Source organism: Erpetoichthys calabaricus, chromosome 4 (genome assembly GCF_900747795.2).
Source record: "Erpetoichthys calabaricus chromosome 4, fErpCal1.3, whole genome shotgun sequence".
In the NCBI taxonomy this organism is placed as follows: domain Eukaryota; kingdom Metazoa; phylum Chordata; class Cladistia; order Polypteriformes; family Polypteridae; genus Erpetoichthys; species Erpetoichthys calabaricus.
The window spans coordinates 1030313-1046026 of record NC_041397.2 but is presented as its reverse complement, the minus strand read 5'-3'; the positions used below and the strand labels follow the sequence as shown (position 1 = coordinate 1046026).

Sequence of the window (15714 nt, the reverse complement as noted above, 5' to 3'; positions counted from 1 at the left end):
TTTGCAATGACTCAGTACAGCATCACATGCCAACACTGCAGTCCATGAGGCATCCACACAGCACCAGTGCCTCATGCTTCACTGGCCAGGGTGTTAAGCACAGCAATGGCAGTGACAGAAGATCTGCTGCACACTCAGATCCACTCATCCAGCGCTGATTTGGCTAAAAACTCCCAGCTGGATGGCAAAGTTCAAAACAAGCAATAGCATTGTATGCCAACGTCTTTAGAAGTAACCCAGACTGGAACTTTGCTCTGGCAGAGTGCGTAGTCGGAGTGAAGTTCAAATGCGGCCCTTGGCCATGAAATGGTGAAAGAGCAGATGCAGACCTGAGAAGAGACCTGCTTACACTCACAAAGCAGATTCTTAGGACCACCCAACTAATAGGAGGTAGGACCTCCTGCCACTCTCTAAACAGCCTGGGATTGCACAAGATGTTCCTCCGAGATTCTGGTCCATGCTGGCATGATTGTATGGCGCAATGTCTGCAAATCTGTCAGCTGCACATTCATCTCCTGTTCTGCCACATCCCAAAGGTGCTCCACTGGATTCAGATCATGAGACTGAGAGGACCACTGAGATGGACATAAAACAGTTTGCTTTGTGACACGGTGCATTATCACACTGGAAGGAGTCCTCACAAGAAGAGTAAGCTGTGGCGATAAGGGGGTACATGTGGTCATCAACATTACTCATACAGGCCGTCCATTCAAGTGACGATTGATTGGTTTAAAAGGGTGCCATGAAAACATTTCCACACCAGACCACCACCACCACCACCAACCAACTCCAGCTTGGACTGCATGATTGGATTCATACCACTGGTACCTACCCTACCATCCCGTTTGCCTCAGCTGAAATCAAGACTCATCCAACCAGGCCACGTTCAACAGTCGTCAGCTGTGCCCACTGCAGCCTCAGCCGAGTGTAAGCTCACCTGCTGTTGCAGCTCATCCACCTGAAGGTTTGACATGCCAGGCATTCCGAGATGCTTTTCCGCTCACCACTGTCATACCAAGAGGCGAGCTGACATACCGTGGCCCTTCTACTCTGACTTCAAGGCGTTTCCGGCCACACTGTGGACATTTTTTGTTTTTTTGTTCCAGAGATGGCGGTGCACGAAAATCCCAGCAGTTACAGAATTTCTCAGACCAGCCCTTCTGAGACCAACAATCATGTCAAGGTTGAAATCATGGAGATGCCAATTTTCTGCCCATTCAGGTGTTTGATGTTTGAAACTCCTGATCTGAACCTGCAGGATTTGAGGCCTTGTGCTGCAGCCACACGACTGGCTGATCAGATAACTGCATGGATTAGCAGGTGTACAAGTGGTCCTGAGAATTTGCTCAGTGACCTTATGTAGTGAAATAAGGTGAGCACTCTCAGAACTGCAGGAAGTCTTCAAGGAAAACCCAAGCTGACGTCACTGGAGTTCTGATTCAGTAAATATGTTGGATAATAAAACCAGATGAATAGCAAAGGAACTGCTGGACAGTGGCAGACTTGGGTACAGAGTTGGAGGTAACCCACCAGAGGGCGTCTTGGTGCTCCAAGTCTTCACAGGGAAGCTACTGCCTTTGTGGTGGGGGGGACCCACCTGAATGCCCAGAAATGTGGAGTGAGTGACATGAACAAAAAGCAAGTGAAGGCGGGCATTAATGTGGGAAACACAAAAGCAGCATGGCAGTGAAAAACAAACAATACTCCTAAAATGGGAGCTCAGCATTCAGCAGCAGCGGGCATCTGAAAACACCTCATCCAGCAAACCACAGGGAGCCTCAAACCAACTTGCCAGAACTTACGATTCGAGGTGAATGAGAAATCAGACAGAACTGAAATTCAAGATGAAAACGTCATCTTGAGTAAAACAAGAAAACAAAGAAATGTGAAAGAAAACGAGGAGAAGTGCAAAAAGTGAAAATACGCAGACAGGAGCAGCAACAGGCACGTGCCAGTGATGAGAATTTCAGCTGCCTCAAACCTGCGTCATCCAGCTCCGAGTCCTAGGGGACCTGCAGCCCACCACGGGTCACCTGTGTGCGCTCACGCCAGGCCCACTCGGCATCACCAATGAACCTAAACCTTCATCAGCACTCAACTGTTCAATTTTGGTGAATGTTCATTTAACTCCGCGGTTCCTAATCCTGTGCTGCTCACCTCCTGTGAATATCCACCAAATTCAAGATGTTAAATCAAAGATAAAGAAGAAAATAATAAGCTGAAAAGACACAATAAACTCCCTGAGTCACTCACACTTGAGCTGCGCTTATCATCACTGAGCGGAGGCCTTTAAGGCCTGGGCTGCCATTTATTTACGCTGATTACCTGCTGGTGACGTCACTTTAAATAACATATGTAACTCAGAAGCAGGAGGAGGATGATGATGATGCGTCTCAGGTCAGCATGGTCCATTTCTCAATTCTGAATTTGTCCAGCAGTGGCTGGTAAAGTGTATGACAGTGACAAGTGTGAAGCTCACACTCTCTCCAGTGTGACTATGGGAACACCAAGCCCACTTGGCCCACCTGACAACTGTGCCGTCAGGCCGCTCAGAGGCTGCTGCTTGAAGTTGTTTGAAAAAGGAATCCACAATCACATGACACGCAGAGTGCTGGCGTCAGACCAGGCCGCAGCTCAAAGGCCGCATCCATTGAGATTGGTTTTCAAAATAAGACCAAAGCGTTAGTAGAATGTGCAGATCTTACAGCAGCAGATGACAGACAAAGGGCTTAATATGCGAGGCACTAAGAGTTACTCCTTGTAAGAAAACCGTACATTTATTAAACTGTCGATTCTTCACTGTTCATCTGGATGGCTTAAAGAGTAAACTGTTTAAAGTAAGCAATGGCTCAGCTCAAGGATGTGTACGAACACCACTACTAGTTTATAAATCGGCGATTACCTCCAACTCGCAGCAGGAAACAGGAACATGCCGGACACTGGGAACCTGGCGCCAGTCTGTGCCAGTCACAGGCCGCTTACCTTTAAGTGATTATGTTAAAAAATGGAGACTGTGCCCGAGTCTTACAAAACGTAATAATCTAGCTAGTGGGAATCTGACAACAAATGTCAGCAGCAATTCCTACTCCGTAACGACAGACCAAAATATCTGGAGGTGAACGTGACAGGTTGCTAACCTTCTGACAGCACCTCATCCTAACAATACGATAGAGAAGTTCACAACTGATGAAGAGCAGACCTGCGTCTGGTAGTCTCCGCAGCTAAGCGTTGTGCTTCACTGTGGATCAACAGCGCGTGTGCCAAGAAGGCTGATAACAATAAGGATGACCACGGGCACCCACACACAGAGTAACTTCACTTCTCTCTATCTCAGAAGACCAACCAACGGGTATATGATCGATAACAAACACCTACCACTTCATTTAAATATCAAGAACCAAACCTGGCATCCAAGACTTGTCTCAAGGCAGCCACCTATGGCCAGAAAGTCGACAACGATGGCAACCAACTTCAATATGAATCTAAGATGGAAGGATGAAAGGTTGGCAGAAGCCTCTCTGAAACGAACAAGAATCCAGGTGTCTTCAGTCTGCCCCCATGTCTCTGGTATAACAAACCACGGGCAAATCTGGGGTAAACTGGGGTCCCGGGGCATTGCCTCTATGCGACAAACCATCCACCACGTGGCGTCTGAACGCTATGTAAGATCTCATCAAGGAGACAAGGATCATTTTATCAGTCCCACTCCAGAACTAATCAACTGTAGATGAACTGACGTGCATTGATAAGGGCAACTTGATGAACTGCAATGTCCACTTTATTGTATGTATGCATGTACTCAATATCTTAGATTTAAATTTCATAAGCTAAATAAATAACCAAGCCCCATGATGCAAAACAGAATCAATTAAATAAAAAATCCAGTGTCTCAGTCTCGCTCTGCAGGGCCTCACCATCCTCTTCAGCCCTGTCTTGTCTGCTTGTATCCATCCTGAACAGTGCAGCCTGCACACGGGGCAGTGTCAGCTCATTTTATACTGTGGGTGGGCTTTAAAATGGAGGTTCCCCTGGTTGGGAATTCAGTAATATATAAAAGCGCTCTTATCACGCACAGGCACAGATTAATAACTACAGTCTGAAAGCAGCCTTAAGGATCTGCAGAAGGGATACTTGTGTGGGTCATAACTCAATACGGAGGGAGTAATGCCAGACACATGTGGCAAGCGAGATCAACCACCAAGTCGGCGACTGCCTACCGTCATTCTGGGCGTCCTCTTCCTTTTTATCCAATACCAGCTGCTTCATTTCTTTCCTCAGGTCTTCCTGATTTATGTTGCAGGAGTCAAAGGCATCGCTCACAAACTCAGACACCCCAGGACTGGTTGAAATCTCCTCTTCATCCTGTAACAGTGAGAGTGTGACACTGAACCGGGTGTGTACTGCAGGGATGTGGAAAAGACAACAGCACTTCAAAGCTATCATGAAGCCCCCTTGTTAAGCACCTTCACTGTGACAGAAATTCTCATAAGCGTGAGGGTGACAACAATCCGCAGCAGTTTGCAGCCTGGCACATTTCTACTTCAGGCCTGGATGCCCCCTCTTGGCCTGCAGGGTTTTAGCCCAAACAAACCTCACAATTGGTGTCACACTCTTACTTTTAACTGATCTCCTGGTTTACTAAGCTCTCCATTTTAAATTCTAATTTTATTAAACCTTTAAATGTTCTGGTTACCTTTGCCATTTTCTTTTTAATTCACCTTCTTCTATAAAAGTTTCCTCCTTTAATTGTATCCCACTGCTGACAACGGTGAATGCAAAAGGTGGGCCACGGCTTCAGTGCCGTACTCACTGGTCTGGTGACAATGGTCACAAAGTCACTGCGCCCCTTTATTACTCAATGCTCTTTGCACCCGCGTCTGCACTGCTCATTGCTAATCATCAGGATTTGGACACAATCAAGGGAGCAAACTCTACAGAAAAGTACAACTAATAAGTAAACAGCCAAAGAAATGCAAACGTTGAAGCTGGTGGCCAAGAATACAAATATTTTTGATTTTCACAGAAACATTTGAAGGCCACTGCAGTGCAGCAGAAACGAGCAGAGCTGTCTGGCCCTGTTGCTACACATAAAGCCTGAAGTGACATGAGACACAGGAGGCAAACAACAACTAAAAAGGTGGCAGGCCCAGAAGGACAGTCTAATGGTCACAGTTGTTGGACATGACCACACCATGGTGAACAGTCACATGACGAGCTGGAGATACAGAAGGGGGGACGTCAGGAGACCACACAGAGACCAATGGGACTACTGACCAGTAATTAGGAATATAAATGTTGTATATATGACCGGTTTATACTTCATGCTCAGAACACTTAAGCACACGCATCATGGCTGCCATGCATTCCCAGCATTCATTTGATGCGTCATCAGAAATTTAAGTACCAGGAAAAAATTTGGGGGGGGGGGGGGTGCAATGTGTTTAAGTTGGAACGTCAGAGTCTCAGTCTGCTATCAACATGAGCCAGCAAGCTGCTGTGCAGGTCCTACAGGATCAACATGCGCGCTCCGACGTGGTGAAGCAAATCCTCAAACTTACATGCGAACATTCAAATGTATTTGTGGTGCTTTTCTCTTCAAGCGTCACATATTCCCCATCTTTTTTTAATGCACCTTCACAACAGCATCAGGATGTACAGAAGAGTATTTGAGCCAAGAAAATAAAAAAAAAAAAATTTGGGACACAGTGAAAGGGTCTCTTCTCTGATTAAAGCAGAAATTTCGGCATTAATCCCGTAGTCTATTTTGCCGTTGAAGTAGACCGTCGTAAACGTCACCTTAAAACTGATCCTGCTGTTAATTGCTACGTACGTCTGGGGCTTCCTCCTGCACTGACAGCAATGGCAGGCAGCAAATGTCACATTAGAATCCTTAGATTTATACTTGATATCACTTTCATGATGAAATGCATTAAAGTACGTACGGTACATTTTACAGAAAAATCGTTAACTTCATTTAAATAATGAATACTGTTGTTAATTACACATGTGGGGGCGGCACAGTGGCAGAGTGGTAGCACTTGTCCCGTCCCTGGAGTTTGTATGTTTTCCTGGTGGGTTTCCACAGTGGGCTCTGTTTTCCTCCCAAAGACATGCAGGTTTGGGGATCTGGCGATAATAATAATTCTTTGCATTTATATGGCGCTTTTCTCACTACTCAAAGCGCTCAGCAATTGCAGGTTAAGGGCCTTACTTAAGGGCCCAACAGAGCAGAGTCCCTACTGGCATTGACGGGATTTGAACCGACAGCCTTCCGATTGCCAGTGCAGCTCCCTAGCCTCGGAGCTACCACTCGGCCTACTATGATGTTATGTGATGTTAAAATGATGCCTGTGTGTGTGTGTGTGTGTGTGTGTGTGCTTGCGTTCACCTTGCGATGAGTTGATGCCCCATCCAGGGATTGTTTCTGCCTCACGCCCAGTGCTTGCTGGCATGGGTGCATCCCTAGATTGATGGATTTAATCCTTAAACATCCATCCTTTTCAGAGATATTGTGGCAAGCTGCCCAGGCAATTCACAACACAGTGAAGCTGAACGTTGTTTTCTCATCGTGATGATATTTCGCACTGCCATCTGGTGGAATCTTCCAGATTTACGTAAAGAACGAACGCAAGTTAAGCGTCCACAGGAGCTTGTGCCATGTTGTGTCGCATGAAGTATAAACCCGGCCTTAAACTACACTGCTCGTGTTCTGCAGATGGAACTCCAAGAGGCGGGGTCACCATGACATCACCACTGAAGGACCGCCCTCCACCTTTATATTCTGGTGAAGAAAGTGAGCGCCTCAGAGGTTCATTGTATGCTGGAGAGGCAGCATCAACGTTTCTGAGTAATGGATTGGATTTTTGCTCGTTTTTGGATTCTGATTTTCTGAAAAGCAGACCAGACTGGTTTACTTTGGGAGGCCTTTTTAGGGTTACCTTTTTGTCCTTCTATTCTGCCCTTGTCCTTGTTTAGCAATTGTTGTGCTCCTCTTACTTACTTCATAAAGATTCCTCATTGGCCTTATCTTTTCAAGCCAGAGTTTTTACAGGTTATCCTCTCCCTTTAAGGTTTCTTTTGTGTATTTTTGAGTATTTTTAACTTTTAAAAAGCTGAACTCTCCCCCCAAGAGGCCTTGTTCTGAATGGTGGTATTTGGAGGCCAGCTCACCTTTTTGACTATTTTCTACTGCATTTTCTCAACACTAAACAAGTATGACACAAGAATAGAGCAATAGTTAAAGACCTCAGGCTCGTGAGGACATCTGGGCAGAGACAGACAGGCAGACTGATCACCACCATCATCTAGAGCTTCCATTGACTTGAGATGACAAAGTGCTCTACTGCTTGGTGCTCTTGGGTGCCTCTGTCTTCCCTTTTGGGAAGTATGCTTAAACATCTGAATGTTCTGCAGGATGTCATTGTGGCTGTTCTGCATGTTGAGGAGTTGAGTTGCCGGAGTTCTTGTAAATATCAGCACTAATAGTAAAGATAAGTGTATTGGAGAGGTCCTGTCTGTCCCACGGTGTATGAAATAGCGAGTGCCAAGAGCAGTGTGTGCACGTATGGTGTTCTCATAGCTTCATCTTAGTTTAATCCTGATGCTCTGTACATTCAATTAATTATTATTATTCATGGTGGCTTCAAAATCCATATTAACCCCTACTCTCTCTTCTGTTCTTTTTTCGGTTTTCTGTGGTGGTGATCTGTGCCACCACCACCACCTGATCAAAGCACCGTGATGTCCCTCCATTGATGGATTAAAGGCTAGAAGTCCCCATGACCGTCATCATCAAGTTCTTCCATGAGAACCCTGAATACCATGAGGACATTGATGTGAGGTAGAATGCCCAGAGGGGGCTGGTCAGGTGGTCCCGTGGCCCCCTACAGATATTATTTTGTTTCTCCGGCTGTTTGGAGTTTTTTTTTTGTTTTGTCTGTCCTCCCTGGCCATCAGACCTTACTTTTATTCTATGCTATTTAGTGTTCCCTTATTTTAATTCTTATTTATTTTGTCTTTTTTCTTTTCCTTCATCATGTAAAGCACTTGAGCTCCATTGTTTGTATGAAAATGTGCTCTAGAAATAAATGTTGTTGTGCAGGTGGGTACATGAATGATGGTCAAAAGTCTTGGAATCAAATGGAGAGGGAAGCCAGTAGGGCTACTGGGACATAAGTGGGAGGTGACCTTTGCTTTGGTTAAGTTATACCTAAATGCTAACGAGTACAGCACACACTTCACGGCAAACATCACACAGCCACATAACTGAACAATTGAAAGTAAGAATGAAGAACTGACTGTGGAATGGGTTAGTCGCAGCCACCCTTGAAGACCCCATTCTAATTGTGTGCCAATGCTTGGTGCCTGAAGTGTGTGTCAACACCAGAGTGCCTACCTACCACAACATCACACTTCTGGGACAGTCAGCCTGTGTCGTCAATTTTTAGAGAATTTTAGAGAAATTCTAGAGAAGGCAGTCTTTATACAGTTAAATGACCACCTCAATAAACTTGCTATTCTTGATAAGTTTCAGTCAGGTTTTAGAACAAATCACAGCACAGAAACTGCACTCGTTAAAGTAGTAAATGACTTGCAGGTAAATGCAGACAGAGGCCATTTATCTGTTGTCATCCTCTTAGATCTGAGTGCCGCATTTGACACCATTGATCATGATATTCTTAGAAATCGCCTTAGTCAATGGGTGGGCCTCTCTGGCAATGTCTTAAATTGGTTTGAATCCTACCTGGCAGGGAGAAAATTCTTTGTTAGTTGTGGTAATTACAACTCAAAGACACATGATATCCTATATGGTGTCCCACAAGGCAATATCCTGGGTCCACTGCTCTTCTCAATCTACATGCTTCCGTTAGGTCAGATTATCTCAGGGCACAACGTGAGCTACCACAGCTATGCTGATGACACACAACTGTATTTATCAATAGCACCTGATGACCCCGATTCTCTTGATTCACTAACACAATGTCTTACTTGTGTTTCTGAATAGATGAATAGTAACTTTCTCAAGCTAAATAAAGAGAAAACTGAAATTTTAGCGATTGGCAATAATGGATATAATGAGGTTATTAGAAATAAACTGGATACATTAGGATTAAAAGTCAAGACAGAGGTAAAGAATTTAGGGGTAACTGTTGACTGTAATCTGAATTTTAAATCGCATATTCATCAGATCACTAGGACAGCATTTTTTCACTTAAGAAACATAGCAAAAGTTAGACCTCTTATATCATTGAAAGATGCTGAGAAATTAGTTCACGCTTTTGTTTTCAGTCATCTAGATTACTGTAACGCAATCCTCTCAGGACCACCCAAAAAAGACATAAATTGTTTGCAACGAGTGCAGAATACAGCTGCTAGAATCCTAACCAGGAAAAGAAAATCCGAGCACATCTCTCCAGTTTTGATGTCACTACACTGGTTACCTGTGTCATTCAGGATTGACTTCTGTTTATGGTTTATAAAGCCTTAAATAATCTCGCTCCATCTTATATATCGGAATGTCTGACACCTTATATTCCAAATCGTAACCTCAGATCCTCAACTGAGTGTCTCCTTAGAATTCCAAGAGCTAAACTTAAAAGAAGTGGTGAGGCAGGTGACCTTCTGCTGTTATGCACCTAAAATCTGGAATAGCCTGCCAGTAGGAATTCGCCAGGCTAATACAGTGGAGCACTTTAAAAAAACTGCTGAAAACACATTACTGTAACATGGCCTTCTCATAACTTCACTGTAATTTAAATCCTGATACTCTGTATATCCAATTCATTATAATAACTATTCATGGTGGCTCTAAAATCTGTACTATCCCCTACCTACTCTCTCTTCCGTTTCTTTTATTTGCTTTTTTCTTATAGTTTGGTGCAAAAATAAAATACAAAGTCAAAAGTGTAACAGCAAGTGAACCAAGTTCAAGCATATCGATGTCCAACACCAGCATACGATGACACAGAACACAAACCCAGTCCTCATGTAAAAGCCAGGAAGATCAGAGAAGGGTCTGCAGGATTTGGCTACGCAGAAACAGCTGTGGGGTCAAAGGGAAGCAAAATGTGACATTGTTTTGGAGAAATAAACGTAGCATAGAGGTAGAACGGCACGGTGGATAAGGAACACAAGCCAGTGGTTTAGTCTCCAGCTCCGGCATATTGTGAGACCCTGAGTCAGTCAGTGAGTTAACCTGCCGGGGCTTCAGCTGTAGAGGAACACGACTTGTAAGGTGCACCATAGGAAGGCGCCATGTCGGTAAAGGTCAGCTGTTTGCTTACGCATGTCTCACATGATGTCTCCTTTGGGTACATACGCTGGCCTTTGTGGACATTTCTTTGAAAGTTTCTGCTTGTAATGGAAACACAAACAATGACCACAAGCCTGCATGTGTCCCCAAGGTGGCCCTGATGGCAGTGAGTTGTGTTCTGAGTGAGTAAATAAAGCTGGGAATGACACTAAATCAGTGGCCCAGACTAGTCATTTAAGAGAAGAGAGACAGACAGACAACAGGACGGACTACGATTACCTCACTGGGTTTCAAGTTGGAGCCGATTGCCATCGGGGGTGTTTTTGGCCGAATGTTTTCTAAAAAAGAAATCAAAGAGAATCTGTTAAACTGAGAACCTCCAATGCAACATTCTGACAATAAGAAATCTCTGACCTAAACAGGTCGTGAAGAACATCAGAACGGACTTGATGTACACACACCACTCATCCCCACAGTCTCGCCACTCCCAGCCACCTGATTTCCCCAAAATACCATCAGCTTGAGATTTCAAGATCCCTAAAGTCCTGCACTCCGCCACTCTACCTGGTCACTTGTGTCACCTCCCTGTGGTTCTAATGTTTTTGTGAAATTTGACCTCAACCAGCTTCCATGTGTGTTCTTGCTGAAAAATTTTTTTTTTTTTTTTTACAGTAAGAAGTGGGGTTCACGTGACTCACTCCTGTCACATTTTGAACACTCCTCTTAACCTCCCCGTTTCAAATGACGAGACTCGGCTCTTGCAGCCTACCCTCACAGCTCACACTGGTAGCCCTGGGCTGCTCTTGTCTGGACCTTCACCAGCGATGGCTTCTCTTGTTTTGTATTTACTGCTCACAGCACTGTAAGGCTCTCACTGGTGTGCACTTCACAACACAGACGGCAACATGAAGGAGGAAAATGATGGAGACACACTGTGGCAACATCTCAAGAGCTCAGCAAGTTAACTGAAGCTCAGTCACAAATGGGGCTTCCAAATGGCCAAGGACCCCAAGCAGACCTCCTGTTGTGTCAAAATGGCTCAAGGACAACAAGGTTAAGGTGCTGGAGTGGAGATCACAAACCCCGACTTCAATATGATTGAAAATGCATGTGCGAGTGAGGAGGCCGACAAACCAGTCCCAGTAACACCAGTTCTGTGTGGAGGAATGGGCCAAAATTCCAGCAACTTATTTTAAGAAGCTTATAGGAGATGACCCAAAACATTTGGCTCAAGTTTAACAAGTTAAAGGCAATGCGACCAAATATGAACAAAGTGTGTGAAAACTTGTGAGCCGCAGGAATTGGTCAATAAAAGTGAACATTGTGCAGGGCAGAAGTCATCTTTTCCACCAGAGTAGACATCTTCAACGACAGGCCAAATGTAGAGTTTGTTAGGATAAAATCTGTGGAGTTTTAAAGAATTCACCCTGTAATGGGTGGCCGGGACACCCCTGCTGTATATGTTCCAGGGGAACAGCCATGGGCTCCTCAGTACCTCCCCCGAGACGCTTGGTGGCAGCCTCAGTTTCCCACAGGGCTCCATTGGAGATCTGGGGAGGCCTCCAGGGGGTGCTGCATGGATCCTGGAGCCATTGTGGACACCTCTACAGCCCCGCCCGGAAGTGCAATTAGTAACAGGTGATCAAGGACCTGGAGCACCTCCGGGTGGGCTATAAAAAGGGCCAGCATCCACCACTCAGAAGCCAGAACCGGGAGGAAGAGGACGAGGTTGCCTGGGAGGAGTGGAAGTGCCAAGGTGGAGGACTGTGTTTTGCGGAAGTGCTTGGGACTGTGTATTGCTTGTGGGGTTCACGGGGAAGACGTGCCCCACAGATGAAGACAAATAAAAGATCCTTGTGCTTTTACACGTGCCTCTGAGTGAGTCTGTGTCGGGCCCAATATAGCGCCTTTTACCACAACCCTTAGTACATGGAAACTCCCGACTTCAGCTGTAATCTCACATGCGCCTCTCCGATTGTCCGCTTTTGTTCTGTCCCCATACGGCTCCTCCACGCCAGTCAAGCCTGCACTCCCCGCCTAAACCCTTAGCGGCTTCTCACTACTCTCCTGTTCTAGACATGTGGTGCTCCATCTTTTATTTAATTTATATACCTGTGATGCGCGTTAAGCTTACTGGCTTTTTTTTAGTTTTTTAATATAATGGGATAGCATTTGGTGGTCTCCAGTCTTTAACAATGCCTCCAGTGTCCTGTGATCTCTGAGAAGTGTGGTGTTAATGGTGTGTATACGTAAGCACTCCAAACCCGTCACTGGGAGCACATGACGCCTGTCCTGATATGAGTCTTTTTAATTCTAGTATCTTGAATTCTGCCTCTGCCATTCCTAAATCACTTGGCACCTCCTTAAGTGGAACAGCTGAAGCTGACTGGGACGTTATGGAGTTCTTCTCGGGTGACTACCAGCTACGTTTGGTTTGGTAATTCATTTTCATGCTAACTGTTCCAAATGCACTTCACTACCCTTCAACAGATAAAGTATTAACCCCCCCCCCCCCCCCCCAAAAGCCATCATGGCTGTAATTTGCTTTTTAAATGTTGCATTGACAAGCCACACAGTTAATGCAAACCAGGAAAAGGCCAAGAAAATCCCCCCGAAAGAAAAGAGAAAACTGGGCACCTGTCATCTGCAGGTCTTCTGCACCGATGCCATTCTTTGTCGCCTCCTCCTCCTTCTCGGCTGCTTGCTGCTGAGCTGCCAACGCGGTGAGCTGAGCCGACTGCTTAATTAAAGACACGCGGTAAAAGTAATTCCTCCAGAAGACGTCCTCCTTCACACTGCAAAATAAAAAGTAGGGGTCCCTTGAAAGCACACGTCTGATTACTCAAACGCTGATCACCGCATTTTCTGGGTTTGCCTTTCACTTCAGCTGTGTGTGTGTGTGGACACCACGGGCAACTCCATGGCTCCAGAAGAGGTGGGCCAAATGGGGATTAGCCCTCTGCCCGACTTTCAAGTGTGAGGAATTTCAGCACACGTGTGCCAGAGAGCTTCTAAAAATGGACAGTTTTATGTGCCTTTTGAAGATGACTTACAGTTTGACGAGAATAACATCACTTAGAAAGGACTGGAGAAGGTTTACTACATACGGCACATTCAGCCAGTGAAAGGGCAAAATTTGACTTGTCTCTGTCAGTCTGTGACCAGGGGATGGAATAAGGTCAATGTCCCTCTTGGGCACATTAAAATGGAGACTAAAGGAGGGTAGTGACAGGAGGGGCATCCGGCCTCTGCTCCAATGTCCCCTTTGAAGGGGTGCCCGGTCAACCCGGGTGAGCCAGCCCTGAAAATGGCTATTAAATGGGCAAAGGGCCTTCTATGCTGGCCTAACCCTGTAGTCCTGGCATTAATTTTAAAGACACCAGAATGGCCTCACATAAAGCAAAACGTGACCCAGAAATTAAAAAGCTAGCATCGGAGTTCAGCTCAAGTCACTTTCCACCCACTTAGGATACTCCGGAAAAAGCCAGAAGGCCCAGCCACTCCGCTCTGTCCTTGGGGGGCTGCAGAGGGGGCAGGTTTGCGTTCCAGCTAACCCTTGAACACTCCAAAGTTAATTAAAAAGGCGGTAATTTGCCAGTTTCAACCTTCTTTGTGTCAATCTAGATTTGCAGCACAGGGCTGAACTGAACAAACGTGACAAAGCCGTCGTGATCTCTCCTTATGAAATAATAAAATAAAAAAAGTCAAATCATATGAAGTCAGCTGTTTGCTAATATCCAGAAGATCAGAACTGACACGGAGTAGCAGCTCCTGTCATTTGCACCCACAAACTGACCAGAGCGGTCCTGCTCCTTCTTAAACGCCTCATTTTATTCCTTGGCCTTTTCCTACTCTTATTTTGAGATTTCAAAGGCATGTCTGTGTGATATTTGTGGTTTTGTTTTCGATAGACTTCAATAAACAGGAATGTATTTTTCCTTTTTATTACTCTTTTTATTGAGCTTGACCTCAAAATGATATTCAAATAATGACAACTAACAAAGGGGGCACAAGCACTGCATGCTAAAGACAAGCTGCTGTTTCAATAACATCTGAACCTGTGAACTCCTTAGCAGGTAATGGCTAATAAAAAGAGAAATAAAATAAATAAATCTCTCTCTCTCTATATTGTATATATTAGTGGGATATGGCCGGCTGTTCATCCCGGCCAATACCCCCAGGCTGCCAGATGGAGTCCTCCCTGCAGCATGGAGGTGCCCCAAAGACCAGCAGGGAATTCTGGACAATGGAGTTTTTATCCACAGCCTTGCTGGATACCATGGGGGCCGCTAGAGGACACTGCAGGGAGGCCCAGAGACTCTTACGTGTCCTATAACCAAGAAGTACGTCTTAGTCACAGCAACAGGAGGAATGACGTACTTCCAGGATGAAAAGAAGACTTTTGGATCTGACCCGGAAGTGCTAAGAAGTCACATGGACAGGGACAGGGGTTCAGGAGCACTTCTGGGTCACGGACTATAAAAGGACTAGGGGAGATCCCAGACATCGAGCTGAGCTGGGTGGAAGGGTGGCAATGCATTTGGGAGAGTGGAGGATTGTGTATTTGTGATTATTGATTTGTATTGGGAGTATTGTGGAGTGGTGGTGCACACTATTATTATAATAAACAATAATTATTTGGACTTTTATCTGGTGTCTGGCGCATTGTCTGAGGGTTAAAGGGAGCGAGAGCGCCCCTATCTGTCACATTATATATATATATATATATATATACACACACACACACACACACGGTGCAGGTCTACAATTTTGTTTCTGGTGTCCTTTGACAGCTCTTTGGTCTTGGCCATAGTGGAGTTTGGAGTGTGACTGTTTGAGGTTGTGGACAGGTGTCTTTTATATTGATAACGAGTTCAAACAGGTGCCATTAATACAGGCAACGAGTGGACGACAGAGGAGCCTCTTACAGAAGAACTTACAGGTCTGTGAGAGCCAGAAATCTTGCTTGTTTGTAGGTGACCAAATACTTTTTTTCCACCATAATTTGCAAATAAATTTTTCAAAAATCAGACAATGTGATTTTCTGGATTTTTTTTTCTCATTTTGTCTCTCATAGTTGAGGTATACCTATGATGAAAATTACAGGCTTCTCTCATCTTTTTAAGTGGGAGAACTTGCACAATTGGTGGCTGACTAAATACTTTTTTGCCCCACTGTATACTCAATTTGCTTGCCAACACCCCCACCCCTGGCCTGCACTATGTGCCAGCCACTTGGCGTCTCTGCAACTCGCATATGTGGATTTCACTTTCAGCAAACAACTTAAATCTTTTAATTGTTGCAGATATGCCTCTTCGTTGGGAAGAAACACGACTTTTCCATGATGGCAACATGAATTAGATGATCTACAAGTCTCCGACTTAAAGTTTAAAGCTGAATAATATTTTCAATCTCTTTTCACTGTTCCATTATTTCACTGAGTAATAATTTCCGTTTGTTTG

General features: G+C 45.0%; 1 protein-coding gene across 1 annotated transcript in view; it reads right to left on the bottom strand.

Moving 5' to 3' along the window:
- Positions 1-15714, bottom strand: part of syap1 (synapse associated protein 1) — a 39599-nt gene that overhangs the window by 3041 nt on the left and 20844 nt on the right. Inside the window, exons 6-8 of the mRNA XM_028790499.2 lie at positions 12890-13047; positions 10532-10590; positions 4218-4362 (exon numbers count right to left, since the gene is read on the bottom strand). Of these exons, the coding sequence (XP_028646332.1) occupies positions 4218-4362; positions 10532-10590; positions 12890-13047 (362 nt within the window). The remainder of the gene's footprint in view (positions 1-4217; positions 4363-10531; positions 10591-12889; positions 13048-15714) is intronic.